The sequence below is a fragment of the Coptis chinensis genome, chromosome 5 (genome assembly GCF_015680905.1).
Source record: "Coptis chinensis isolate HL-2020 chromosome 5, ASM1568090v1, whole genome shotgun sequence".
Classification (NCBI taxonomy): domain Eukaryota; kingdom Viridiplantae; phylum Streptophyta; class Magnoliopsida; order Ranunculales; family Ranunculaceae; genus Coptis; species Coptis chinensis.
Genome location: NC_141460.1, coordinates 11,721,061 through 11,748,799, shown reverse-complemented (window position 1 = coordinate 11,748,799; position 27,739 = coordinate 11,721,061). Strand labels below are relative to the sequence as shown.

Below are 27,739 nucleotides of genomic sequence, written 5' to 3'. Positions count from 1 at the left end.
GCGACCAGCCCTCATCTATCATCGGACCTAGAGCGCTTCAAGTTGAGCGACCAGGCCAAACACCGGAATTCTAAAACTTTGGCGCCAGCGCTTCAAGTCAAAGCGACCGGCTCAAACACTGGAATTCCAAAATACAAAGAGCGACTTCAGCGCCATAGTTAAATTCCGCTGACTTCCGTGGACCAGAAAAATTCAGTTTTCAGCGGGTAGTTTCGGATCATTGACTGACTATTCCGAGGCGTAATTTTGAGATGACATCTCCTACATTGATCTAGGAACAATCTTCGAAGATTTGTTTCAAAGCACTACTTATGGTGCTTGGTTTCGCGAGGTGATCACACACGTAGGCTGGGAACCGCTTATGGTTCTTGCTAACATTTGTTCTTGGACTTGCCATGCCCGCTGAAATACATTACCCATGATGCTATTGGGTAGATAATATGCATGTCTACACTTATGACTTTTTGCATGAGGCTTATGGGTCCGGCATTTTCCGTGTAGAGGACCAAGGGACATATAACGTAGCCCTTGGTAGCTTGTCCCTTAATGTGATACGGTAATGTTCTTTATCATGCTAAACATATTAGGGGAGTGGCATTTTTCTTCTGCGAATGATGCCACTTGCGATGTTTTCCTTGCTTTAGCTGAGGAACGCCTGCTATATGACCTTCCTAAGACCTTAATGTCTAGTTTAGCACGAGCCCATAGCATGAGGCATAAGTATCTTCTTATGCCTATATTAGTTTGCCGTATTATACTATGTTTCTTCCCTGTTTTTTGTGCCCGTTTCCACGGACTAGGTTAGTCGACATTGTGAGACCCACCAATTCTATTATTCGATCTTTCCGTGCAATGACTTGGCAAGGGTGGAGGATACACCTCATCAGGTTGCACCTTACACCCCATCCGACCAAGTGGCTTTTAAACGAGGTTAGGATCCGTAGATGATAAATGGCGTGCAAGCTTGGCAAATTATAATGGCATGGCGGGGATGCAAAGGAACCTCACTTTTTTAGAAGAGGAGGATGACAAGTAAACGCTGGAGTGGAGGTAAGTTTTAATTTCAATTAGTGTCCGCTTATGTCCCAAGCAATTTAATTACATTAACCCCATAATGGGTGGAACTCTTATAGAGTTGCGTCAGTTTTTTTTTATTTCCTATATTAGTATATTCTAACCTTGTTTTGCAGATGTTCCAGAATTTCAACGCATTTCCATGGTATTTTTCTACCCTCTTTATTTAAATGCTTTGAGGACAAAGCATGCTTCTTGTTTGGGGGGCATAGAAAACACGTGTAATTAAGACACTGTTAGGATATAGATATGTATAATATGCACTTGTTTTCTAGTTAAAATTTCAAAAATTCAAAATATAAATAAAAAGTATGCTATACACTTAGGAATATTGGTATTGTTTTCTTTCTCCATGCTCTTAACAATCTAGAAGTCTCAAAGGTACATTTGCATCGGAATAATTGTTAGAAACTTAGGTTAATATGTAGGTAATAATCTTTGCATCTATCTATAAATTTATTACATGAGTATCTATGATTGTTAGCGATAAGTTTCTGAAATCTAGGCTAGAGTACTTATTCTACAAATCCTGTGAGAATATAGCCTAAAGCCTTATATGAGCGAAACATTTGAGAAATGACACAAGGGAGAAGTAAAAATCGGATAGAGAAATCACACGTCCACTTGCTTGATCACTAAACCATATCCTAAGCGAGAATTTAGGCCCTCTTTTGGATCGATATAGCCAGAAATTCAAACCTATGAATTATTTTCCGCTAAGTAAGCCCCTCTCGAGCCTTTCTTTAGCCTTCCATAAACCACAATTCCTTTACCCTGTTACAAAACAAAACAAAATAAAAAATCAACCTACCCAATTTAGAATAAGTCCGAGAATAGAATGAGGAAGAAAGAAGAAGAAAAAACACATTGTAAACAAAAATTAGTTAGTTGCTTGAGAAAATAAAGAAAAGAAGTTTCCATCCAAAGAGAAAAGAAAAAAAAAAAAAAAAAAAAAAAAAAAAGAAAAAAAAAAATAGAAATAAATAAAACTCCAAAAAATAGAATAAAAGGAGTCAAAGGCCAAAGAAAAGAAAAAATATGGCTAAGGATGGAAACAAAGTGTAGAAGCAAAAGTAAATAACAAGGTTTTCTCTAGTTACATAATATGAAGACTCTATTATCTCGGACTTGTCCTCTAGAATATCCATTTCCTTCCTTCTTAAACCATCTCCTAATCCCCTGAACACCTAATAAAGACCTCTAGCTCAATTAGGAATAGGTTAGTGTGATAGTAAAGTGGCAGATGTGTTTGATTGACCCCGGCTTCCTTGTTGTCATTGAGATTGTAAGGTAAAGTGTGCTGGAGTGGTTTTTGTCTTGACATTTATGTGAGGACCTACTTAAGGACGCTTATTCCGAAGTTTTCTAAACGGACACGCTATTACATTTCATAGTATTACTCATTGTTATATGTTTATTTTAGATGATTGATTATTATGCATATATTAGCTTAGGGTTTCGATTTGGGTTATTCTTATGTAATTGCTAGAGAGATGTATAGATAGTTGAGCATGAATAAGGAAACAATAGTTTTATTTCTTAGTCGTTGTAGTATAGATGAAGTTTGTGAGTACCTTCATTGGAAAACTCTCACGAGGCTATAACTTCGTCCACTAGGGAATTCCTAGTGGTTTAAGGCCTTGTTGCATATGGTCAATGCACGACTCAATTAAAACGAGTAGTTAGAACTCCATTTTTGGTCACTTATTCTAATTTCTCATCTTTGCTTGAGGACAAGCAAAATCTTTGTTTGGGGGTGGTTTGATAAGAGCCCAAAACTGTAGTTTTAACCCCTTAATAATCATCTTTGTTAGACCAATTATGTGAATAATAAGTAAGAGTTAATACTGATTACGTGTTTTTATACATTTCGGGCTTCAAAGTCCATTATGTGCGAAATGTGCCACTTTAGCGAGATAAAGGAGCAAAAGTCAGTGAGAACTTCCGAGTGCCATATCTTTGGACTTAGACCTCGGAATTAGGCCTACCTTACGTCAAAACGACCGGCTCGGAAAGAGCTTTGCAATGGTCCAAGCCTTGACCCAATCAGAGGAGCAGAAGTGGACGAAACATCTGTCGAAGCCAACTGTTGAAGAGCCCATTTTGGACTAAAGAAATTGGGTTTTCAGTCCGATTTTTCGGCCCAAAACATGGCTCCAAGCCCATGCACGATTTTTGGATCTGGAAGTATAAAAACAAAAGCTTGAATCTTTATTAATGGCAGTTAGGTTAGGAAGCTAATGTTAATGGAGTTTAGGGTTAGAAAAAGTTAGATCTAGATTAGTTAATTACTTAGTTTTCATTCCATTAATTAGTTTCATTCTTTGTTTTAGATTAGTTATTTAAATCATTGAATATCATTCATTAGATAAATAAAATAGTTGTTATTCATTCAATCATGACTTGTTCTTATTGTTCTATTAGATAAATAAAGTTAATTAGTTCTCCATAATCTAGTTTCATTTTCATTTATTTATTAGCCTAAATCCTTAGATTTACTTATTTGTCATTATTAGTTTAATTCAATTATTGCATGAGTAGTTTCAAATTGAGTTTAAACAAATAAAGTTCAAATATTTATATTATGTCTTGTTTAGATTCAATTGTTGGGAATGGTAGAATAGAAAATTCACATCAAATCATTACTCTCACTATTGTTCCCTTTGGATTTGAGTAGTTGAGTTCTATTTAGTCTTGATAGATTGAGAGTGGAACGAATCCTTACTCGTTGTATTGCATGATTATGTTTTGAGAGTAAGAATAATTGATTTAAACGTAAGAACGGTAGGATTACGTATTAGTGTTCTTGTTAACATTAATATTAGGATTCTATGTTTTTTACGGTTATCACCGTTCCTAAGAAAAATGGCAAGGTACGACTGCATAAACTTCACCAACGTCAACAAGCATTGCCCAAAGGACAGCTTCCCCCTACCCGAGATTGACATACTGGTATATCAAAATTGCGGACATGAACTTTTATCATTTATGGATGCATATAGCGGATACAATCAGATACCACTTGTAGAAGAAGACCAGGAAAAAATATCCTTCATAACTGAATAAAGAACGTTATGCTACAACGTCCTACCATTTGGCTTGAAGAATGCCGGTGTGACCTACCAGAGACTTGTTACAAAAATGTTCAAAGACTTGCTGGATGACACTATGGAAGTCTATATAGACGACATGGTAGTTAAAAGCATAAAGGTTGGCGACCACATTTCTCACATGCAAGAAGCCTTCGAAAGATTGCACCAAAGTAAGATGAAGCTCAACCCAGCAAAGTGTGTATTTTGGGTAGCCTCAGGGAAATTCTTAGAATACCTCGTTTCACAAAAATGCATTGAAGCAAACCCAGAACAAATACGAGCTCTCTTTGAAATGCCAGAACCAACTTCCAAACAACAAATTCACAAGCTATCTGGCATGGTTTTAGCCCTCAATAGATTCATCTCACGTGCATCTGACAAATGCATACCGTTTTTGCAAATACTAAAGAAGGGCACAATATTCACATAGACAGAGGAATGCCACTAAGCATTCAACGACCTGAAGACTTACCTATCAACTCCGTCCATCCTGTCTAAACCAAATGAAGGATAGATATTGAGGCTTTACTTTGCGACTACCATTTTTACCTTGCGACAACAATGGTATCTCTTGTCTGTCCATATTTTTTTGGGTTAGTTAGACTTACCACCCATTTTCAAAAAATATTAGTGATACCCCAATTGCAAGATCCAATGGCTCTGAGATGATATATTTTTTTCAGATGAAGAAATCTGACCGTTGGATCTTACAAACAAATGGGGTATCACTAATATTTTTGAAAATGGGGGGTAAGTCTATCTAACCCTATTTTTTTTTGTGGACCAACTGAAGCTCCTTAAATGTTTTGGCAGTTTCTTTAATCTTCTCCCTGAAAAACACCAATTGATTGAAAATATCTTCACATCTATTAAGAGGATATAAAAATAATTAGTAAAACTTTCCAAAGGCTACCTTTCATTCTTAACATTTTTTTCCATGCTGGATACTTTTGTTTGCAGTTCAATGACCTAAGAAGTAGCACCTTCAGATGTTGTTAACTTGGTGGCTTTCTCTTTCCATTGCCTATGAGAAAGTAGGATTCTACCTCATTCTTTCCACCCTGAATGTCAAAAATATGTAATTCTGGTTACATTTGGTCCATAATGGCAAAGAGAAATGCTTGGATGAAGGGCATATGTGTACTTCCTGTTGGAGTTATCCCTCACATAAGGATGAGGAAAAGGAGAGAAACTGATACTGTTTGTGTGAATAAGTCGGGGAACGCACGCGCTAGATTTAGCCTGGCCCAAGGCGTGCCCGAGCCCTTGTTGTGAAGAAAAAGAGAGTTTTTTTCAGCCTCTCACGAAACAAAGTTACTGGACTTTTGAGGGCGCGCGCGTTCGAATTGGTCTTGCCGAGAGTGCGCCCGTGCTTATGCCTAAACTTGTAGACTTCTATTTCTACAGTAACCGCGAAATTGCAGTTTATTATAAAAATAGAAGTAAGATTTTGGAAAACCTAAGTCTTGAATAGAAACCCAATTTTGAGAGCAACCAAAATTAAGAGGAAACCCTTGCAAAGAGAAAAGCTTGTAAGGAGAGAGGAGTGATCTAGTAAGGTGGAGAAACTTGTGAGGAGTGATTGTAATCTTCCTTTCCCATACTTATAAAAAAGATTAGCTCTTGTTGAAGTAGGCATCATTGATCGAACCACGTTACATCTTGTGTTGTGGTATACTTTACTTTCTTTGCAATATCAAAATGAATCGAATGAATCATTTCTCCCTCCTTCCAGTCTTTATATAGTGTTTCAGCTGTAGTCTTGTCCAATCATTTCCTGCCACATGTCCATTCCCTTCTTCTTCCTTTTTTCCCACTTTGAACCTGCAACATATGAACTTATGTGCGAAATATCGACAGTTATGTCGATATTTCTAATTAATCATGATAATTGGGTTGGAATATCGGGCTGATGATATTTGCCCATGACAGTTGGGTTTGTTGTTGTTGGTTGTAGGGAAGATTTAGATTTTTGTCTGGAGAAGTAGTTTGTCCAATTCCAAGTTATCTTAGTGGGGATCGATTGGTATCGTTGTCCCCAACACCTCCAAGCTATCTTTTTCTTTATCTGCTAATTTCACCATTTGAACCACCCTGGATCTTTTCTCATTAAGGGTTTCCAACCTTAACCAGCGGTATATGAATATCAAACTAATTAGCATACACTTGTAAATGTTTGCAACTTAAATTTAGATTCCACAGTAAACTGATAATGAATTGATTCGATTTATTACAGATTTTTTAAAGTGAAAACAAAAGAAAATAAATAGCATAAATACAGCGACAAGTAATACTCACTGCTTATAACTTTCTTCAATCTTCTCAACATACTTGTCTGTTCCAATAATATCCTCAAGATATTCAAGAAACCCTTCATCATGTGGCCCTTGCGCTCTCGGCTTCATCAAAGAAATTTGCTCAACTTCTCCCTGAATACGTTTAAACAAAGTGTGAGATAATATAAAAGGTCGAATGACCAGAAAAGGTCTAATGAACAAGCAGCAAGACAAAAGGTTGCAGAACTCGTTTATGTTATGGATTCCGAAAAGAGTCAGGGCTCTGTTTTAAAAGCCATATTGCATGCTAAAGAATCAAATGAAATTCCAGAAATTTTATTTATATTGAAATTTTATTTATACTGAAATCCTTGATATTCCAGAAATTTTATTTATATTACACTTTATTAGTGTAAGAATGCAAGCTTTTAGAATATTTAAATGGCTGTTTGTCCACCTCCTATTCTTAGTGTTAGGGTTTAACACCGATACCAATCGATTCCCCACTACAGAGATAACTTGTACTAGGATCAATAACAATTCTAGACAACAATCTCAATATTTCCTACAACCAAACTAACATACACAACTCGCTAAACAGCTATTAACAATAGATAATAATGTAAAGCAGTAAAAGCATACCACAACACAAAGATATACCGTGGTTCGGCCAATGGTACCTACTTCCACAAGATCTAATCCTTTTATAAAGTGGGAAGGAATATTACAATCATTCATTTCAGTCTCTCACCTTACTAGATCACTCCTATCTCTTTACAGGGTTGTTTATCTATAAAAGTTATCTCTCAATCTTGATTGCTTTCAAGATTGGGCTTCCTCTTTGTGTGCTGTGTATTTTTGTGTCTCAGCATGTGTTAGGTTTTGGCAAAAAACCAAAACCTTATATTGCAAACTCGCGGTTTCGCAAAAATAGAAGTTCTGACGAAAATAGGCATGGCCGGGCGCCTTGGGTAAGGCCAAAGTCGAGCGCGCGTGCCCTAAAAACATTGGAGGTTATTCACAGCATGGGCGCGGGTCTTGCCTTGAGCAAGACTAATCTAAGCGCATGCGTGCTCAAGCTTCTCCATGCAAGCTGAACTCCTTTTCTCCTCATGTGAGGGATAACTCCAACAATCTCCCCCTCCCGAATAGTGAGGGGGGATACCTCCATGCAATTTCCAAATCAACAGGAGGAGTCTGCTACCATTCTGGCAGTAGCACAACAAACATCAAACTTACCTTTCAGTAAGACTTTGGTCATCATATCCGACCCGTTCTTGTCGGTATGGATCTTCTAGATACACAAATGCTTGTCTTCGAGTACTTTTTAGTCCAATGATAACGCATGTGTATGTGCTTGGATCTAAAATGAAAACTCAGATTCTTGCTCAAATGGATGGCTCTCTGACTATCACATAGAACTACAAACTGTTTCTGGATTAGCCCTAGTTCATCGAAGAACCTCTTCATCCATAGTATCTCTTTGCAACACTTAGTGGTTGCAATATACTCGGCTTCTGTAGTGGAGAGGGCAACACACTTTTGCAACTTAGATTGCCAAGAAACTGCTCCCCCTGCAAAAGTAACGGATAACCGGAGGTGGACTTCATCGAGTCAACATCACTGCCGCCATGCGTCAGATTGTAGCCTTCAAGTCAGGGCTTACTTCCACAAAAACACAAACACGATTTGGAAGTGCCTTTGAGATATCTTAATATCCACTTAACACTTTCCTAATGCTCCTTCCCCAGATTTGACAGAAATCAGATTATAACACCAACGGCGAAAGTAATATCCAGTTTTGTACACACCATTGCATACATTAAGCTGCCCACTGCGGATGTATAAGGAATCTTTTTCATCTGACTCTGCTCATGCTCACCCTTTGGACACATCTCTTTGGTCATGCGGAACTGGCCACCAACCGGACAACTGACTAGCTTCGCTTAATCCATGTTGAATCTCTTCAACACCATCTCAAAATAGCTTTCTTGAGAAAGCCACAACTTCCTACTTTTTCTGTCATGAGTGATCCGCATTTCAAGTATCTGCTTTGCTTGACCCAAATCCTTCATCTCAAAGGACTTACTCAAGTCTTTCTTCAGCTTGGATATCTTGTTGATGTTTGGGCCAACTATCAACATATCATCCATATACAACAAGAGCACTATGAAATCCCCGTCTGTAAATTTTTGAACAAGCATATAATGATCGGAAGCAGATTTCTTGTATCCTTGTTTCACCATAAAGGAATCAAACTTTATGTGCCACTGTCTTGGTGCTTGCTTCAACCCATACAAGCTTTTTATCAGCTTGCATACTAGGTGCTTCTTGCCTTTGACCTCAAACCCCTCTAGCTAGTCCATGTAGACATCTTCTTCAAGGTCTCCATGAAGAAAAGTTATCTTGACATCTAGTTGCTCAACCTCTAGGTTCATACTTGCGGTCATACCCAATACCACCCGGATAGAAGTCATCTTCACTATAGGAGAGAAAATCTCATCAAACTCAATACCTTTCCTTTGACTAAATCCTTTCACTACAAGGCGAGCTTTGTGCCTTGGGTGTAGATTGTTCTCCTCATGCTTGACCTTATAGATCCACTTATTCTTGAGAATTTTTCTTTCTTCCAGTTTCTCAACTAACTCATGAGTGTGATTCTTATGCAAAGAATCCATCTCATCATGCATGACCTTCAACAACTTCTCTTTGTATGTACATTCAAGAGCCTCTTTATAGTACATAGGTTCTCCACCATCCGATAGTAGAACATACGTATGTGGTGGATACCTGGTTACAGTTTGTCTCTCTCTGTCTGACCTCCTTGCCCCATCTGCTGGTGCCTCAGGAGGATGCACTTTTGCTTGCTTAGGTGGTGGTTCATGCACTTCATCTGCATCTTCTATACTAATAGGTTTTATCCCATCATGAGCAATAGGATTCTCATCATGAGCTTCAAGCCCATGGTTTTCAGCATTCTCAATGCCTTCTGCACGTTCTACAGTGGGAACTTCTGGTTCTGAATCAACAAGAACATTAGTGAAAGCCGGCCTGTAGCTTCTCACCCTCCTCAAAGTCTGCTATGGTTTGATCTTCCAAGAACACAACATCTCGATTTTGGATTACCTTCTTGTTAATCGGATCATAAAGTTTGTAGCTAAACTTCTCATCCCTATAACCTAGAAAAATGCATTGCTTGGCTTTGTCACCAAGCTTGGATCTCTCATCCTTCGGAATATGCACAAATGCCCTACACCCAAATACCCTCAAGTATCCATAATCAACATCTCTGCCTGACCATACTCTCTATGGATAATCACTATTCAGAGGCTTTGATGGCGATAGGTTGATCATATGCAAGGCTGTATGCATTGCTTCTACCCAGTAGCTTCTAGGTAGCTTAGAGTGAGGTAGCTTAGAGTGAGGCAACATGCATCTCATCCTCTCTACAATGGTACGGTTCATTCTCTCTACTATTCTATTCTGTTGCGGTGTCTTGAGAACGGTCTACTTATGACGAATCCCATGACTCTGGCAATACTCTTCAAACGGCCCAATGTACTCACCCCTATTATCTGAGCGAATACACTTCAACAACTTCTCTGTCTCTCTTTCCACCATGCTATGAAATTTCTCAAACACGCCAAGTACTTCATCCTTGGTATTCAGACTATATGCCCATACCTTTCTTGATGCATCATCAATGAAGGTCACGAAGTATAAAGCTTTTCTATGGGACTTCACTTTTATAGGACCACATAAGTTTGTGTGCACTAGTTTAAGGACATTATCCTTTCTGTGAGACGGGAATCTTTGGAAAGACACCCTGTGTTGCTTTCCTACCAAATAGTGGGTACATCTATTTAAATGTGTACCTTTGATGTCTGGCAAGGCCTTTTGCTTAGCAAGAACTTCCATCTCTTTTTCGCCCATATGACACAGTCGCTTGTGCCATAGTTCGGAGGAAGCTTCTTCTTCTACCGCATTCACTTCTGCTTTATACAAACTAGCTTGTGTTTTGTAAAAAGAGCAAGTTTTCTTCCCTCTGGCTGCTACAATGGAACCTCTGCTCAGTTTTCATACCCCGTCACCAAACGAGTTTACAAAGTCATCATCATCTAACTTCCCAGCCAAAATTAGGCTTAACCGAATGTTAGGGACATGTATTACATCCTTGAGTGTCAAGGTATATCCGACATTGGTTTCTATGTGAATATCCCCAATCCCTGCAATCTTCGAGACTCCACTGTTACCCATCTTCACTTCACCATATTCACCATAGCTGTAGGTAGTGAAGAATCCCTTGTGCGGTGTGACGTGATAGGATGCTCCTGTATCTATCACCCACTCTGTATCCTGGCCTGAGGTACTAAGACAACACTCACCACAATCTGACACAATTCCTACTAGATCATCATCGAGTAGTGCTGTAGTATCTCTGCTTGAGTTTTCATTCCTCTTTACCATGTCTTCATGTACATAGTTATTCTTCTCATCCCTCTTCAGTGTTCTGCACTCATACCTAAAGTGGCCCTTGGTGGCACAATAGTAGCACTATCTCTCTGCCTTAGGAGTCCTAGCTTTACCCTTAGATTTGCTTCTGTCATCACCTCTAGAATGAGATGATTTTCTGCTTCTACCTTTCCCCCGTTTCTCTGTGACAAGGATCTATGAGTGAGAGGAGCTGCTTTTTTATCTCCTTCTAGTCTTCTCATTCAACAAAGATGCGGTAGCCATCTCCATAGAAACGATTCCATCCTTGGTTGATCCATGTAGAGAGACTGCTAACGTCTCCTAACTTTCGAGTAGAGAGCCTAATAGAAACAAAGCCTCAACTTCGTCTCCCAAATCAATCTTCATCAAATGCATCTGATTGATAGTATTTTGTGCTTTGTTAAGATGCTCAGACATTGAAGAACCTTCTTGGTACTTCGTGTTAGCAAACTTCTAAACGAGTAACACTTTGTTTCCGCCCGACTTCCTCTCATAGAGGTCTTCGAGTTTCTTCCACAAGCCAAAAGCTGTAGTCTCTTGGGATACATGGTGAAAGACACTGTCGTCAATCCACTGTCGAATGCACCCAATTGCTTTTTTGTCAAGCTTGCTCCACTCAGTTGCAGCAATTCCGGTCTTTCTCCTCCATTCTCAATGGGTTGCACCAAGTCCTTGCAATAAAGCAAGTCTTTTATCTTGGCTTTCCAAATGGTGTAGTTCTTCCTATTCAGACTCGTCATACAAGTGTTCATAGAATGATCCATCTCTACAAGTTATTTAAACTCAAATCTTCTCTCAAGAGTTTTGTCAAACACCTGCCGACCAAGATTTGGATAACACCTAGGTTGATCTAACTAAGGCTCTGATACCACTTGTTGGGATTTAACACTGATACCAATCGATTCCCCACTACACAGATAACTTGTACTATGATCAATAACAACTCCCGACAACAATCTCAATATTTCCTACAACCAAACTAACATGCCAAACTCGCTAAACAACTATTAATAACAGATAATAATGTAAAACAGTAAAATCATACCACAACACAAAAATATAGCTTGGTTCAGCCAATGGTACCTACTTCCACAAGAGCTAATCCTTTTATAAAGTGGGAAAGAAGATTACAATCATTCCTTTCAGTCTCTCACCTTACTAGATCACTCCTCTTTCTTTATAGGGTTGTTTCTCTATAAAGGTTATCTCTAAATCTTGATTGCTTTCAAGATTGGTTTTTCTCTCTGTGTGCTGTGTATTTTCATGTCTCAGCATGTGTTAGGTTTTACCAAAAAACCTAAACCTTATATTGCAAACTCGCGGTTTCGCAAAATAAAAGTTCTGACGAAAATAGGCATGGGTGCGGGCGCGACTTTGGTAAGGCCAAAGTCGAGCACGCACGCCCTAAAAACACTGGAGGTTATCCATGGCATGGGCGCGGGTTGCGCCTTGAGCAAGACTAATCTGAGCGCGTGCGCGCTCAAGCTTCTCCACCCAAGCTGAACTCCTTTTCTCCTCATGTGAGGGATAACTCCAACACTCAATTGAGTTTTAGAACAATTCTAATAGCATAGTTAACATTGTTTTTGGCGTTCCATAACAAAACTCACTTTAATGTGGAAGTGTTTTCGTCCTTCTGGTCCAGAAGATGCCAGCATTAACATTCCAGCCCATTGACTGCTTCAACCAGCTGGTTTCTGACCATTCAATGCTTCTTTGATATCAATAATATGAAAATAATGCCAAACTTGGCAAATCAGCATGAGCCATTAATTTCTCTGGGGCTGTTGGAGCATTTCTTTCCAACGGTTGATTCTCCATTCATACCCCTAAATACCCTTTCCTTTTTCATCATTTTCCTATGTTTATTAGAATGAAAACTCAAGCAAACCAAATGGCATTAGTGTCCATTGATTAATATTTAGCAAATAACAAAATGAAAAGAACCGAGTTATTAGGGAAATATGAGAGATCCAACAAGGACTGGTTAATCTTATCAAAATGCATTTTGAGAACCTTTATTCTTTTCTTCCCTCTTCATACTTTGGGGGGGGTCTGAAGAACAAGCAACTCAAAGGCCCCCCATGATGAATGTTTGGTCCATCAATGGTCGCGTGCTTCTTTTTTGTATTTTTACCGTCGTCGCCACCACCATAACCAATGCTCAAACATTGCCGGTGGGACCATATATTCCTGAGGCCAACTTCCTTATCGATTGTGGGTCCCCTGCTGCGTCTGCTCCTATTCCCAGTGACGGAAGAGTTTTTAAGCCTGTTTCGGAATATAAAGGTGTGACACTCATGACAAAAGAAAACTTCAATGTGTCAATCCCATCAGCTGATGTTCCATCACCTCTTTATCAAAGCGCCCTAGTGATAAAAGGATTTGGGAAATACACCTTCCCAATATCAAGCCCGGGATGGTATTGGGTACGTCTCCATTTCTTTCCAATCAAGAACGCTCAATATGATCTCACAACTTCTACCTTCGACATAGAAACAGATTATGTCAAACTCCTGCATAATTTTCAAATCACAAATTCTACTACATGGATCAAGAAGGAGTATCTTTTAAACCTTACAACCAATTCTTTATCGATCAAGTTCTGTCCAAAGAACAATGCTACGGCTTTCATCAATGCCATTGAAGTTGTATCAGCTCCACCAACATTGATATCTGATGTGGGAACGTCATTAGATGATCTGAGTGAATACACAGGTCTCTCCATGCAGGCCTACGAAACAGTTTATCGTCTCAATGTCGGTGGCCCGCTCTTGACCCCATCAAATGACACACTTGGAAGAACATGGACATCTGATCATGAATACCTGAAGCCAAAAGGTTCAGCAAAAGCTGTTGCTGTATCTCCTAATATTATCAAGTACCCAGTAAATGTGTCACCATTGATTGCTCCTAACTGGGTCTATGCTTCAGCTGTTCAAATGGCTGATGCACGTGTTAACCAGCAAAAGTTTAACGTCAGTTGGACCTTTCCAACTGAATCTTTACATAATCACTTGGTAAGGCTGCATTTTTGTGATATTGTGAGCAAAGCATCTGTAGGTCGTCTTCTCTTCAATGTGTTTATCAATGGCAAAATGGCAATCTCAAGTTTGGACTTAAGTGCTGTCTCAAATGGTTTGTTGGCTAGTCCTTATTACAAGGATTTTGTTGTCAAGGATCAGGTCGAAGAGCTTATTATTAAGATTGGTCCGATAAACGGAGATGACGTTCCCATGAATGCCATACTTAATGGTTTAGAAATCATCAAGATGAATAATACCAAACTGAGTTTGAGTGGAAATTTTGGTGTTGAAATGCCCAAGTCAGCTGAAACTTTGAAGCACGGTGTTGCAGCTGTTGGGTTTGCCATGATGTTTGGAGCTTTTGTTGGTCTAGGTTCTGTGGTGGTGAAGTGGTACAAGAGACCTCAAGATTGGGAGAAGAGGAACAGCTTTTCTTCTTGGTTGTTACCTCTTCATGCTGGCCATTCAACTTTCATGAGTAGCAAGAACTCACTGGGGTCTCACAAGAGTGGGTTCAATTATTACTCATCATCAATGGGAATGGGTCGATATTTTTCATTTGCAGAATTGCAAGATGCAACAAACAACTTTGATCAGAACGCGGTGATAGGTGTTGGAGGGTTCGGAAATGTATATATTGGTGACCTTGATGATGGAACCAAGGTTGCAGTTAAGCGTGGGAATCCACAATCCGAACAAGGTATTAACGAATTCCAAACTGAAATCCAGATGTTATCCAAGCTACGACACCGTCATCTGGTGTCTTTGATTGGTTACTGCGATGAGAACTCGGAAATGATTCTTGTATATGAGTACATGTCAAATGGACCCTTGCGAGATCATCTGTACGGGAAGCACCTCAAAGCATCGTTGCCGTGGAAGCAAAGGCTCGAGATTGCCATTGGTTCGGCTCGTGGGCTACACTATCTCCACACTGGCGCAGCACAAGGCATTATACACCGTGATGTTAAGACCACCAATATATTGTTAGATGAGAATTTTGTAGCAAAGATGTCTGATTTTGGATTATCAAAGAACGCACCAACGATGGATCAAACTCATGTTAGTACCGCAGTGAAGGGTAGCTTTGGTTACCTTGACCCAGAGTACTTCAGGAGGCAACAGTTAACAGACAAGTCGGATGTCTATTCTTTTGGCGTGGTCTTGCTAGAAGTGCTGTGTGCTAGGCCAGCCCTTGATCCAGCACTCCCAAGAGAGCAAGTGAACTTGGCAGAATGGGCAATGCAGTGGAAGCGGAAGGGCTTGCTTGAAAAGATTGTAGACCCTGAGCTTGTAGGTCATATCAATCCTGAATCCATGAAGAAATTCGCAGAGTGCGCTGAGAAATGCTTGGCTGAATATGGAGTTGATAGGCCTTCCATGGGAGATGTGTTGTGGAATTTGGAATATGCACTACAGTTGCAAGAAGCATCTTCAGAGGGAAAGAAAGAGGAGGATGACCAACGTGCTGTAGTTACGTCTGCAACCGCAACTTCTGTCCATCCTGCGTCCTCCAATGATGATTCTAGTCCCGCATCACCCACTCAAGCTCCAGCTGAAGTTCATGCTGTTCCTGAGCACTCTGGAACTGAAGTGTTTGCTCGTCTTTCTGAGCTCAGTGGACGGTAACCAACTGATGTTGATTGCATTATTGGATTACAAATTGGATTTCTACTTCCTTTTGGGTTCATTTCAAAGTTATGTTTCTTGTGGGTCGAATATTGTTCACTTTGAGATGTCTGAATAGCGAATACTACTGCTTCTAGCTTCTCCCCATCTCTTCTTTCGGCTGTCACTTTCTTAAAGTCTTTATAACTATGTGAGGTGGTCATAAGTCCCCTGTTCACTCTCTCTCGGGCTATTTGTTATTTAGGTGTTCAGGTAAATTACCTATTGCTATATGTATAGTTTGTACTAAGAAGAGTATTTGTTGATTGAATGTGGATGTAAAGGTGCCTGTATTAATAGTATATATATGTCATGCGTACAAGGAAAGAAAGGGTTATGTATGATGTTGAGTTTTTCTTAATGTCTTTGTGGAAGTACAGATTTTGATAACAAGCAGATTAGTCGTTGTAGGGACAAGTTTTTATGAAAATAAGAAAGGTTTTTCTGTTTTTTCTGTCATGGATCAGTACTTCATCTGTTGTGTACAAACTAGAGATATTAGCCTAAGAAACTAGTTTGGCTTGATCAAATTGACAAGTTTCTTTTGAATTACGCTGAGGAAGAGATGAAAGATCGCCTAAACCGTTTTCATTTTGGAAAAGATGATGAGAGGGCGGAGAAAGAGGAGTTTGAGTGTGAGTTTTTTTTTTGGGTGTTGTGACTCAAACACTGTTACATGCAACTCCCTTTCCTCACTCTCAGTCTCGCCTCCTTTGGAATGAAAAAAGCCTCTTTCTCTCTCTATCATTGTTCTTTTTATACTCCCTCTCTCACATCACAGCCGTCCACTTGCCCTCCCATCCATCGCTCCTCTGCTTCCCACGTGTAGGGTTACCACTGTACATTTACATTCCGCGGTATGCTATTATGCTCCCGCGTCTTCTGATTATCTCGCTTCGGGCCTCCCTTCAAAGGGATCTGCTACTCCCCGATTCCTACTATTCCGGCTTGCATCGGCCCCCCTTGACCTTTGACCCTTGATGTCGTGAACCCACCACTACAGATGCCCCTTCTCAATTCCGCGACCTTTACTAAGAGGCCCGAGGACGAGAACTTGCTTTCCTTTTTTATCTGGATATATCTTTTGACCCTTCATTGGTATTTGTGTGCGCTACAAGACACTCATCACGCGAGCCGTTTCCGCACCCCCTCGGGTTCTGAACCTCCACGTGTCGATCTCCTATTGGTTCCTCTGCCGTCCCCTTGGTTTCTGCACCTGGGTAATTACGGTTTTTGCCCCGCACTATTTAAACTCATGCTCCTCTCTTCTCCCTCATTTTCTTCCTTCAGTTCCTCTCCCACTATACCTCTCTCCATCTCCAAAACCTTTTTCCTCTTCACTCACTTGAATCCTCCACCCCTTGGCGTTTGCTCCGGTCCGATTTCATCACCTTTGGGCTCCGGTTTAGGTTCGTTTCTCTTTGTCCTTGTTCTCCTTATCTTATTGATTGCATTATCTTCTTCCCTCTCTTTACATTGCAACTGTTAGTATCTTCTTCTTTCTTCAAACTATTCATCTTTCCCTCAATGTCGGCGACGGCCTCCGAGAACCCTTCCCCCTCTCATTCCGCCGACTCTTCCTCCTTTCGGTCTATTGAGGTGGCCTCTCCACCTCCCGTGGCAGCTACGGCAGCCCCGTCCACCTCTGGCCGATTCCTCCTCCCATTGCCGCCACCATCCAGATATCGTAGACCTAATTTGGGTGCAATTAGGGCTGCCTACGGAATTCCAGCTGACATTCTGATAGAGCACGTGCCCTCGACCACCCATTACCCCCACTTAGTTCCACCGCGGCCTGTGTTCCTAGTAGTGTCAGTAGGTCATATTGTGGCCGGACTGTAGCCCCCCCTCACCTTACTGGATGCGGAGGTGTGTAATCAATTCAATATCCCTCCCTGCCAAGGCACCAACAATTTTTGGAGAGTAATGTATGCCGCGAACTACTACAACAGAACTGGTGATCCCAAACTAACAAGCCGTGACATTGTCTCTCAATATTTCATAAAGAAAAGTACCAAGGATGTTGGCGTGGTGTACCAATCCTTTTATATCTGTCCCTAAAAGAAATCTTTCCTACTCCGCATCACCATGTCTGATAAACAGTGGCACCACTATCCGCTATATGTTTCAGGGAATTTCTTGCCCGTTGACCTTCCCACCGGGCTGACACTTAATCATCTCGTTTTCCAATCTAGTGGTGAGTTTCGTTGCTGACTCTGTCTCTTTCGGCCTTGACTCCGCAAACTAACATTCTCCCGGTTGTATTTCCTTGCAGGTTGGCGACCCGATTCTAAATCGAGGATATACGCTGGCACTATCTGTCCTATTTTCGATAGGCTCCGCGATCTTGGTCCTGCACAAGCTGATCGTCTGAACATTCACCCAACCACTGGCACCCCTCTGCTGGAGTCTTCGCTGCTTCACAATATCTCCAGTTTTACCGCGCCCTTTTATCGTCCACCCCCTCCTAAAGAACTGAAACCGAGGGCATTGCCTCCTCCCAAAAAGCGTTCCCGTCCACCCCCTTCTCATCGCCGCTCTGCCCCGAGACTCCTCTACCTCCTCTACTGCCCTTGCACGCACATATCGACCCTCTCCCTTCAGTCGGCGGAGAACCTCTCCCCTCTTACAAATCCATTGCCACCTGGGAAGATCAATACATTCCTCCGCTATCTCCCTCTGCAGACATAGATCTCTCCAAGATGAAGTTGTTTGAAAGTGATGGATCTCTCCGCTATCTGTCCTATTTTCGATAGGCTCCGCGATCTTGGTCCTGCACAAGCTGATCGTCTGAACATTCACCCAACCACTGGCACCCCTCTGCTGGAGTCTTCGCTGCTTCACAATATCTCCAGTTTTACCGCCCTCTTTTATCGTCCACCCCCTCCTAAAGAACAGAAACTGAGGGCATCGCCTCCTCCCAAAAAGCGTTCCCGTCCACCCCCTTCTCATCACCGCTCTGCCCCGAGACTCCTCTACCTCCTCTATTGCCCTTGAACGCACACATCGACCCTCTCCCTTCAGTCGGCGGAGAACCTCTCCCCTCTTACAAATCCATTGCCACCTGGGAAGATCAATACATTCATCCACTATCTCCCTCTGCAGACATGGATCTCTCCAAGATGAAGTTGTTTGAAAGTGATGATGAAGATGAAGTAATGGAGGTCTCTCCTTCTGTGGTGGCTGCACCCACTGATGGGCCGCCAAGCAAGCGGCCAAGAACCACTGCGTCTGACGAATTGGCTCCTATTGTCCAGGCCGTTGACTAGCAGGCTCTTGTTGAGCCTACCCATCGGCCAGGCAAAGAGATGACCCTTCCCTCTGACTGTGATGTCACCTCTGTCGTGTTCGCCCCGACCTTTAATGTGCGCAGTCGCAAAGTCACTATCGCGGACTCCGCTCTTGGGAATCCCGCAGTAGCTTCCTCTATCTTCTATGGCTTCCACCTGCCAAAAGACATGGCCTATGAGGAAGGAGGGACCTTCGAGCAGCACCGAACCTCATTCTATACGAACTAGGAGAAGGTACTTTACTATACCCCATATTCCCTTTCTCCCGCATTTCCTTTCTAATTCGCTGTCTCTTTTCCTTTCAGGCGAGTCTTGATATCTCGTATATGATTCGCGGTCTCTTCGGCGCCCGGACCAAGGTGGAGGCCCTAGAGAAGAAGTGCCACGGCCATGATGGCCTAAAAGCCACCTGCGCTCGACTTCAGTTAGAGCTTGAGGCCGCAAATATAGCCAAACTTCGGGCCCAAGATAAGTTGAGGACCGAACCTCCTTCTATATGGACACCGTCAACGACCGCCTAAGTCAATAGTGTGCCACCCTCCTCCAACAACATCAGGAAAGCTCTGCCGCCATCGCATCTCAGCATGCGGCGGACATGGCCGCCCTTCAAGCCCATTACAAGGCCCTAGCAGATAAGCGGGTGGCCAAAAAGATACAGGAGGAGCACGCTCGGCTTCTCAAGGAAGGACGCCTCTTTCCGAAAACCCCCACCCACTCTGGCTGCGGATCAAGCTGAAGATGCTTCGGGAAACGAGGGGATGAATGAAACTGAGGAGCACCCTGAGGAGGTTGTAGCGGAAGCTAGTACCGAAGCCATACTCACAACCGCGGACACCCCTGCTGTTAATGACTTTTCTCTAGCAACACCCTCCGACATCCTTTGAATATGTTTTGGCCTTCCGTCTAGAAATGATTTGTCTCTTTATGCTGTTTAAACTCTAGCCCTTATCTCTACAGAAGAAGTTTTTGATGTGTTGTATATGTGATCTTTGTAAGTGAACTTGATACTATGGATGTTTTCTTCCCCCTTTATGCTTAAGTTATGTCTTTTATCCTCTCTGCTCTTGTTCTTCCTAACCAATTATGGATGGTGTTTTCCTTTGCCTTTCTCTCTTGCTTCCCCATTAGTCTTTCCTGGCCCTGCATGTCCTGTAGGCTAAACCTCCTAAACCCAGAATCTGCTGGGGGGCAACTTGCCTTGCCCCTGAGTTTGATTAAGACATGATGTCTGAGAAGGGCTCCTCCCCTCCGCTGTCTCTCGCTCTAAGGCCGACGGGCCGGTGGGGCCAAATCTCTTTGCCCCTAAGTTTGATTCGGACATGCCGTCCGCGAAGGGCTCATCCCCCGCTATCTCTCTGAGGCCGATGAGCCTGCTAGGGGCAAGTCTCTTTGCCCCCGAGTTTGATTTAGACATGTAGTCGCGAAGGGCTCATCCCCCCCGCTGTCTCTTTGAGGCCGACGGGCATGTGGGGGCAAATCTCTTTGCCCCTAAGTTTGATTCGGACATGCCGTCCGCGAAGGGCTCATCCCCCCCGCTGCCACTGTGAGGCTGTTGAGCTTGTCGTCGACAACCCCTTGCCCCTACGTTGGATTTGTCTGTGTTAGTTCAGTATGCTTATTTCTCACAAGTGCCGTTGTATTATGTATGTGCAAACAGGCCAAGTCCCTTGTCTCGGACTGGTAGTACATTCAAACATAAAACTTTTTCAACATCCTTACATTTCACGGTCTATCAATCAATTTTCCCTCCATGGTCCATAGTTTGTAGGCGCCAGCATCTCTAACTTCTTCCACCTGGTAGGGCCCTTCCCATTTTGGCCCAAGTTTTCCATTCTTTACTTTCTTGGTGCTTGGAGTCACTCTTCGGAGCACGAAACCTCCCACTTGAAACTTCCGCGGCCTCAACCGCTTGTTGTACTGCCTTTGCAAGTCTCTGTGATACTCTTCTAGCCTGATACATGTGGTGTCCCTCTTTTCCTCAGCCAAGTTCAAATCTCTAGCCAGTATGCCCCAGTTCAAACCCCATTCGACCGCCTTCGTGCGTGTCATGGACGCCACCATCTCTGAGGGGATCACTGCCTCTATACCATATGCCAATGAAAAAGGAGTCTCTTTAGTGGATGTCCGTGGTGTAGTACGGTAAGCCCATAGCACATGACTCAGCTCATCGGCCCATGCTCCTTTCCGATCCTCTAATTTTCTCTTGCGATTGTTCATGATAGTTTTGTTAGACGATTTGGCCTGCCCATTACCCTCTGGGTTGTAAGGAGCCAAAAATCCATGTTTCACGTTATAAGCCTGCAAGAACTCTCACTTTCGACCCCGTGAACTGTGTTCCATTGTCCGTAATAATAGAATGTGGTAACCCAAACCTGCAGATAATGTTCTCCCACAAAAACTTAATCACTTGTTCCTCCTTTACCTGCTGCAAAGCCACGGCCTCTATCCACTTGGTAAAATAATTAGTAGCGGCTAGCATGAATCTTCTCTTTACCATCGGCGACCATATCCATGGCCCACATGGACCCACGATGGATACATGCGGCGGCTTTGCTAGTGCAAATATTAACTAAGCAAACCTCTGGCATTTCCCACACCTCTTGGCAAACTCCATTGCGTCCCTTTCCATGTGAGGCCAGAAATAACCTTGTGTCAACAATCAGTGTGCAGTTGTTCTTCCCTCAATGGCTTCCGATTTCGCGTGCAATTCGCTAATACTTTCTCGCCCGGGGCACCTCGGTATGAGTCCATCAAAGTTCTTACAATACATCTCTTATGGTTCTTCGTGAAATTTGTTCCAACCTCCTTCTTTCTTTCTGATCCATCACCTCCCCTCCTAACAGGAAGTGTTTAATTGGGTCCATCCATCCTCCCCCAAAGCCGTCGATGCCGTTCTTACTCTTATGGTTCTTTCCTTTGACCCCGGCATTGGAGCTGCAACATATGCCAAAGCATTCGCATGCCGATTCTCCCTGCGAACCAAATGTATGAATCTGACTTTTTTGAACTTGGCTGCTTTATAGTGCACAATCTCCAGGTATTTGGCCATTCGAGCACATCTAGCAACAAATCCCCCGTTTGCCTGACATACCACTAAGTTGGAATCCGAATACACCGTTAACTCATCCACCCCCAAATCTTCTGCCATTCCCAATCCCGCTATCACAGCCTCATACTCTGTCTCATTATTGGTGGCCACGAACCCAAGCCTCATGGACAACTCAATCCGGTCATTATCTAGAGTAACCACCAAGACGCCTACTCTGCTGCACGCATCTGTTGCTGAGCCATCCGCGAACACTCTCCACCCATTCCTTTTATCCCAGGGATCCAACCTGTTTGGCTTCCCCTCATGATCAGGCTCCATGACCATCTCCTCTCCCCATGTGGGGTCTTTCGCGGGGAACTCTGCCAAAAACTCCGCTACTGCCTGTGCCTTTTTCGTGGTTCTTATATGATATTGTACTTCATAGGAACTTAGCATCACGACCCATTTGAGCATTCTCCCAGACTTCTCCGTCTTCAGCTCTTGCTTGAGGGTAGGTTTGTCACCACCACTACTGAATGTGCCTCAAAGTAAGGCTTCAACTTCAATGCCGAGAATATCAGTGCCAGGGCATACTTCTCCAACTTACTGTATTGGGTCTCCGTGTCCAATAAGGTTTTGCTCTGGAAATACGCCAATTTTTCAACCTTGTCTACCACCTGGACGAGAACTGAACTTACCGCGTACTCTGTAACTCCCAAATATAAGTATAGCCTCTCCCCTTGTTCAGGTCGCGATAGCAAAGGAGCCTTGCCCAAATAGATCTTTAGTTCTTGAAAAGCTTCCTCGCATTCCGCTGTCCACACAAAGTCCGGCGTCCTCCTCAATAGTCGATACAACAGCCTACACTTGTCAGATGACTTAGAAATGAAACGGTTTAATGTCGTGACCCTTCCTGCTAGCCTCTGTACTTCTTTAACATTCTGAGGAGACGACATCTCTACTAGTGCTCTTATATGCTCGGGATTGGCTTCTATTCCCCGATGAGTCACAATGTAACCCAGAAACTTCCCATTGGTCACCCCGAACGTGCATTTCTCTGGGTTCAACTTCAAATTGTGCACCCGCAATATGCTGAACGTTTCCCTTAGTCCCTCTAAGTACTCCTCTTCTGACATGCTCTTTTCCACCATATCGTCGATATATATCTCAATTCCCTTCCATATTTTGCTCTCAAACAATTTCTCCCCCAGTCGCTAGAACGTGGCCCCCGCGTTCTTCAAACCGAATGGCATTCTTGTGTAACAATAGGTACCACCCTCCACTATGAAAGATGTCTTTTCTTGGTCCGGTCCGTACATCGCGACCTGGTTATATCCCATCGACGCGACTATGAAAGAGAAAATCTTGAATCCCGTCGTTCAATCCATTAACTCGTCCACTCGGGGCATTGGATAACTGTCTTTAGGACACTCAGAGTTGACATCCGTAAAGTCGACGCACATACACACCTTTCCATTCTTTTTAGGTACCGCAACGATGTTGGATAACCAATCCATGAAGTCTACATCCCGTATTATGCCCGCTCCTTTTAACCTTGCAACCTCCTCGCGGATTCCCTCAGCATACTTCGGCCTGACGCCGCGCACATTTTCTGTCTCACCGGGTTTAAGCGTCTTCCCTCATATGCAACCGGTGACATGCGAACTCGGGATCCAACCCCGTGATCTCCTCAATTGTCCAAGCAAAGACATCTTTATTCTCTGAGAGAAACTGTATCAATTTGTTCTTCCACTCTTTCGGCAAATTAGATCCCAATGAGGTAAACTTCTCCTCCTCCCCTGTCCCCACATTCACTGTCTCGATCTCGTCTAGCATTTTCGGTACCGCCGACGTCTCTGCCTCTACTTGCGGAGGCACACTGTAATTGCTATGCCTGCCTCTTTCTAGGTTTCGAGACCTCCCCTTCATCCCCTCTGATCAGCCTCTTCACTGTTCCCTGATGACTATTCCTCACTATCACTTGATCACTGTGAACTTCATCCATCCCTGTCGGGGTAGGAAATCTGATCACCTGGTAATACGTGGATGGTACCGCCTTCATCTCGTGAATCCACCGCCTCCTAAGGATGGCATTGTACTGTGAATTTGCATCCACCACCTTGAATCGAGAGAACACTGTCACTGGTCTCGTGGTCACTGGCAGCAGGAGCTCCCCTAGAGGCTCGATCATGCTTCCGTTGAACCCGTACAAATTTGTCTGCGAAGGCCTCAACTGTCTCCTATCTATCTTCATCTCTTCCATCGTCCCTATGAACAACAAATCCACTGTGCTGCCGCAATCGATTAACACACTTTTCACCATATAATTCCCCATTGCCACTGTGATTACCAATGCATCCTCATGCGAGGGAGTCGACCATTTTCAAGTCTGCGTCAGTAAACACTATGCTTCCTTTTCCCGTCGAGGCCCATGGTGCAGGCCGCGAGTACCCTGACTCTTCGTTAACCTGTTGTATGTTAGCCATCCGCCTTATCCTAGCTCTGTGGGCATTGTGGTTCAAAATCTCCATAATGAACATGACATTTATGGTACCCAGTATTCTCCCTTGGTTTGGCGTCTGCTCCTCTTTCCCCTTCTCTTTGGTAAACTCTTTCAGTAACCCCTTCCCTATCATCCTTTGTACTAGCCATTTAAGGGTGTAGCATTCATTCGTATCATGGTTCTATATCTGATGATATGCACAATACGGCTTGCCCAGTATTTCGTCTAGTTTGCTTCACGGACCTTCATAGCCCTGTAAATTCTGAATCAGCGTCAATAGTTCACTTAATGGTCGGTCTACTGGCGTCGGCTCCATTTCTCGATAAGGTTTCCGCTCTCTATTTCCCTCCGAACTTCATTTCTCCCTCTTTCTAGCCGCGAAGAGTAACTCCGGTACCCACTGCTTCCCTTATTTGATGCCTCATATCGTCCGCGGTCCTCGCTTCGCTCCAAAGCTAACACGGCCTTCCCCGGCCTCCTTATCTCTTTCTGCATGGTATCCTCATACCTTATGTATTTTTCCACCCTGGATATAAATCTTGTGTCGCGATCTCATTCTTAGCCACGGACTCATGTACCCTGGTTCCCGAGTGTAGCCCCCTCTCAAATGCAATCACTGCAGTCCTTTCGTCTAAATTTTCCACCTTCAGCGTCTCCACCTTGAATCTGCATAAGAATTCTCTCATTGACTCCGCAGCGCAGTCCTCTGTCTTACGTTGAACAGAGTCGCGATATCTACCACGCGCCTTTTCTGGTGTATGAAATGGTCCACAAAAGCTTGCTCTAACTCTTGGAAGCTCTTCGAAGGCAACCGATAGTATCAATCCGAGGCTCCCCCTTCCAAGCTTGCGGGGAACATCATGCACCACAGTCCATCATATCTGGGTTCCTGCCGCAGCAGCATCTGCTGTCGGAAGTAGTGGATGTGGTCCGCCGAGTCTCCTGTCCCATCATACTGCTCAAATCTGGACTGGTTAAACCGCTTTGGGACCTCTGCCTTGTAAATTGCATCTGCCAATGGATTGCGGTTCAACCTCGCCACTACTTGGTTCGTCGTTACACTTAAGCCCTTCGCTTGTTCCAAGCTTGCATTCAAATCACTGGCGATCATCTCCTTCACTTGCTCCCTCGTGAGTCCCAGCACCACATTCTCCCCTAAGTTGGGCCTCCCCTCCTCTTCTCTCTCCATCTCTGTCGCCTCTCTCTCCGATTCCTCTATAGTCTCCCTCTCCCTCCGAAGTCCATCATTCTCTTCCCTCAACCTTGCTACTTCCTCCTTTAACTGTCTCGTTTCCTCTGATGTCGACGTGGCTGTCTCTTCTCCTTCTTGTTCTCCCTCATCATTCCCCACCGATTCCACCTCCTCCTCTACGACTGCCGCCTTCCTTGGTCTTCCTACCCCTCTTTTTACTCCTGTTGCCATATCTACTGCTACTTAGATCTCGGTCCCCACAAACGGCGCCAAATGTTGTGATTCAAACATTGTTACATGCAACTCCCTTTCCTCACTCTCAGTCTCGCCTCCTTTGGAATGAAAAAAGCCTCCTTTCTCTCTCTATAACTGTTCTTTTTATACTCCCCCTCTTGCATCGCAGCCGTCCACCTGCCCTCCCATCCATTGCTCCTCTGCTTCCCACGTGTAGGGTTACCACTATACCGTACCTTTACATTCTGCGGTATGTTATTCTGCTCCTGCGTCTTCTCATTATCTCGCTTCGGGCCCTCCCTTCAAAGGGATATGCTACTCCCCGATTCCTAATATTGCGGCTTGCATCGGCCCCCCTTGACCTTTGACCCTTGATGTCGCGAACCCCACCATTACATTGGGTTTTGGTGACAGTGTGAGATTGAGTATGGACATACGAGTTATTTTTCTACCGGTAAGAGGACACTCGCTTCCCTCGTTCAATAAATATATAATAGATGAATTACAATACCAATAGCTTTAGATATTTTGATATGCATCACCAGAACAAGAATGATTACAAAATCATATTGCATCAGGATAGAATGCACATACTGCACTTACTTGAAGTCACAATGGATGCAGTTGTCTTTACATGCTGGATATAATCTTATTCCAATAAATCTTCGTATATGTAAATGTCTAAATTTACATCAAGGATTAGGACTTAATTCTTAGCTCTTAAACTAGAGTAACTGATAAGAGCCCAAAAATGTAGTTTTAACCCCTTTAACAATATCACTTTTGACCAATTATGTAATTAATAAGTAAGAGTTAGTACTGTTATTGTGTTCTTGTATATTTCAGGCATTGGAGTCGAATATCTCAGAAATGCATCCTTTTTACGAGATAAATAAGCAAAGGTTGGTTGTTAAGAAGTTCTATGATAAAAGGCCAAGATACAAGGAGAAAAAGCCTTTTTAAAGCCCGGTCAAAGCTGAAAAGTCAAAGTCAACGCGGGTAGAAATAGCGCACAAAAGTCAGCAGAATATCCGAAAGTCGTATCTTTAGACTCAGACCTCAGAATTGGGCCTACCTTATGTCATAACGACCAGCTCGGAACGAGCTTTCTAATGGTTCAAGCCTTGACTTAATCAGAGGATAAAAAATGGACGAAAAGGCTATTTAAGTCATTTCTAGCTGAAAACCCCTTTGTGGACTGAAGTAATAAGGTTTTGGGCTCGATTTTCTGGCCCAAAACATGGGTCCTTAGCCCATGTACGAATTTGTGGATCTGGTCTCCTCTATATGAGAGACAAAGACTTAGCTCTTAAGCATCTAGTTTTTTACTTAGCAATTATCCAAGAACTTAGTTTAGATCTAGTTATTTTTTCATAGAATTAGTTTTCATTCCAATATATTAGTTTTAGAACAAAGAATGAGTATTATTTAGAATCAGATTTAGTTTGATAATAAAGAATTAGTTTTTCATTTTAATTTAGTTTATGATTCAATTCTTATTTAGCTTTAGTTATCTTAAATTCATAATTAGTTTGTCTTAATTTGATAATTAGTTAATCATAATCGTAGTTCTAAATTAGTTTTAAATTTCAGTTTTAATTTATTTTGAATCTTAGACTATTGTTCAATTAGATTTATAAGTTTAATCATTTATTCAATAATGAGTTGTTCTATTTGTTCTTGTTTTAGAAATGATAGTATAATGATTCAAGGCTAAAACCTCCATTAGAGGGGTTTGAAGAAGCCTTGATGAAACTTGATTGTTGTTAGCGTAGAATAGTTCGTAATATTCTATTCCATTATAGAAAGGAATTAGTTCACCATAAGAATGGGTTTGATTGCTTCACATGGTAGTTGTTAGT

General features: G+C 42.6%; 3 protein-coding genes across 3 annotated transcripts; 1 reads left to right on the top strand and 2 right to left on the bottom strand.

The window, feature by feature from the left end:
- The first annotated feature begins 12,892 nt into the window (after positions 1–12,892).
- On the top strand, positions 12,893–15,991 carry LOC147496689 (putative receptor-like protein kinase At4g39110). The gene has a single exon (XM_086559622.1). It carries the CDS (start codon positions 13,021–13,023, stop codon positions 15,589–15,591), a length of 2,571 nt encoding a protein of 856 aa, XP_086415748.1. The 5' UTR covers positions 12,893–13,020; the 3' UTR covers positions 15,592–15,991.
- Positions 15,992–20,642: 4,651 nt separating this feature from the next.
- LOC147496688 (uncharacterized) lies at positions 20,643–22,404 on the bottom strand. Its single transcript, XM_086562636.1, has 2 exons — positions 21,820–22,404; positions 20,643–21,218 (listed from the first exon to the last, which is right to left on the bottom strand). Exons 1-2 carry the CDS (start codon positions 22,402–22,404, stop codon positions 20,643–20,645), a joined length of 1,161 nt encoding a protein of 386 aa, XP_086418762.1.
- Positions 22,405–23,836: 1,432 nt separating this feature from the next.
- On the bottom strand, positions 23,837–24,283 carry LOC147496687 (uncharacterized). Its single transcript, XM_086562635.1, has one exon. The coding sequence runs from the start codon at positions 24,281–24,283 to the stop codon at positions 23,837–23,839; it is 447 nt and encodes a 148-aa protein (XP_086418761.1).
- Between the last annotated feature and the right edge of the window lie 3,456 nt (positions 24,284–27,739).

What these genes read in the sequence shown, in the direction of transcription:
- LOC147496688 (XM_086562636.1), bottom strand. Translation starts at nt 22,404, where the DNA reads ATGCTAAGTTCCTATGAAGTACAATATCATATAAGAACCACGAAAAAG. An exon ending in CAAAGGAAAGAACCATAAGA is followed by an intron (nt 21,219 to 21,819) that starts GTAAGAACGGCA and finishes GAGTTCTTGCAG; the next exon opens with GCTTATAACGTGAAACATGG.
- LOC147496689 (XM_086559622.1), top strand. Translation starts at nt 13,021, where the DNA reads ATGATGAATGTTTGGTCCATCAATGGTCGCGTGCTTCTTTTTTGTATT.
- LOC147496687 (XM_086562635.1), bottom strand. Translation starts at nt 24,283, where the DNA reads ATGGGGAATTATATGGTGAAAAGTGTGTTAATCGATTGCGGCAGCACA.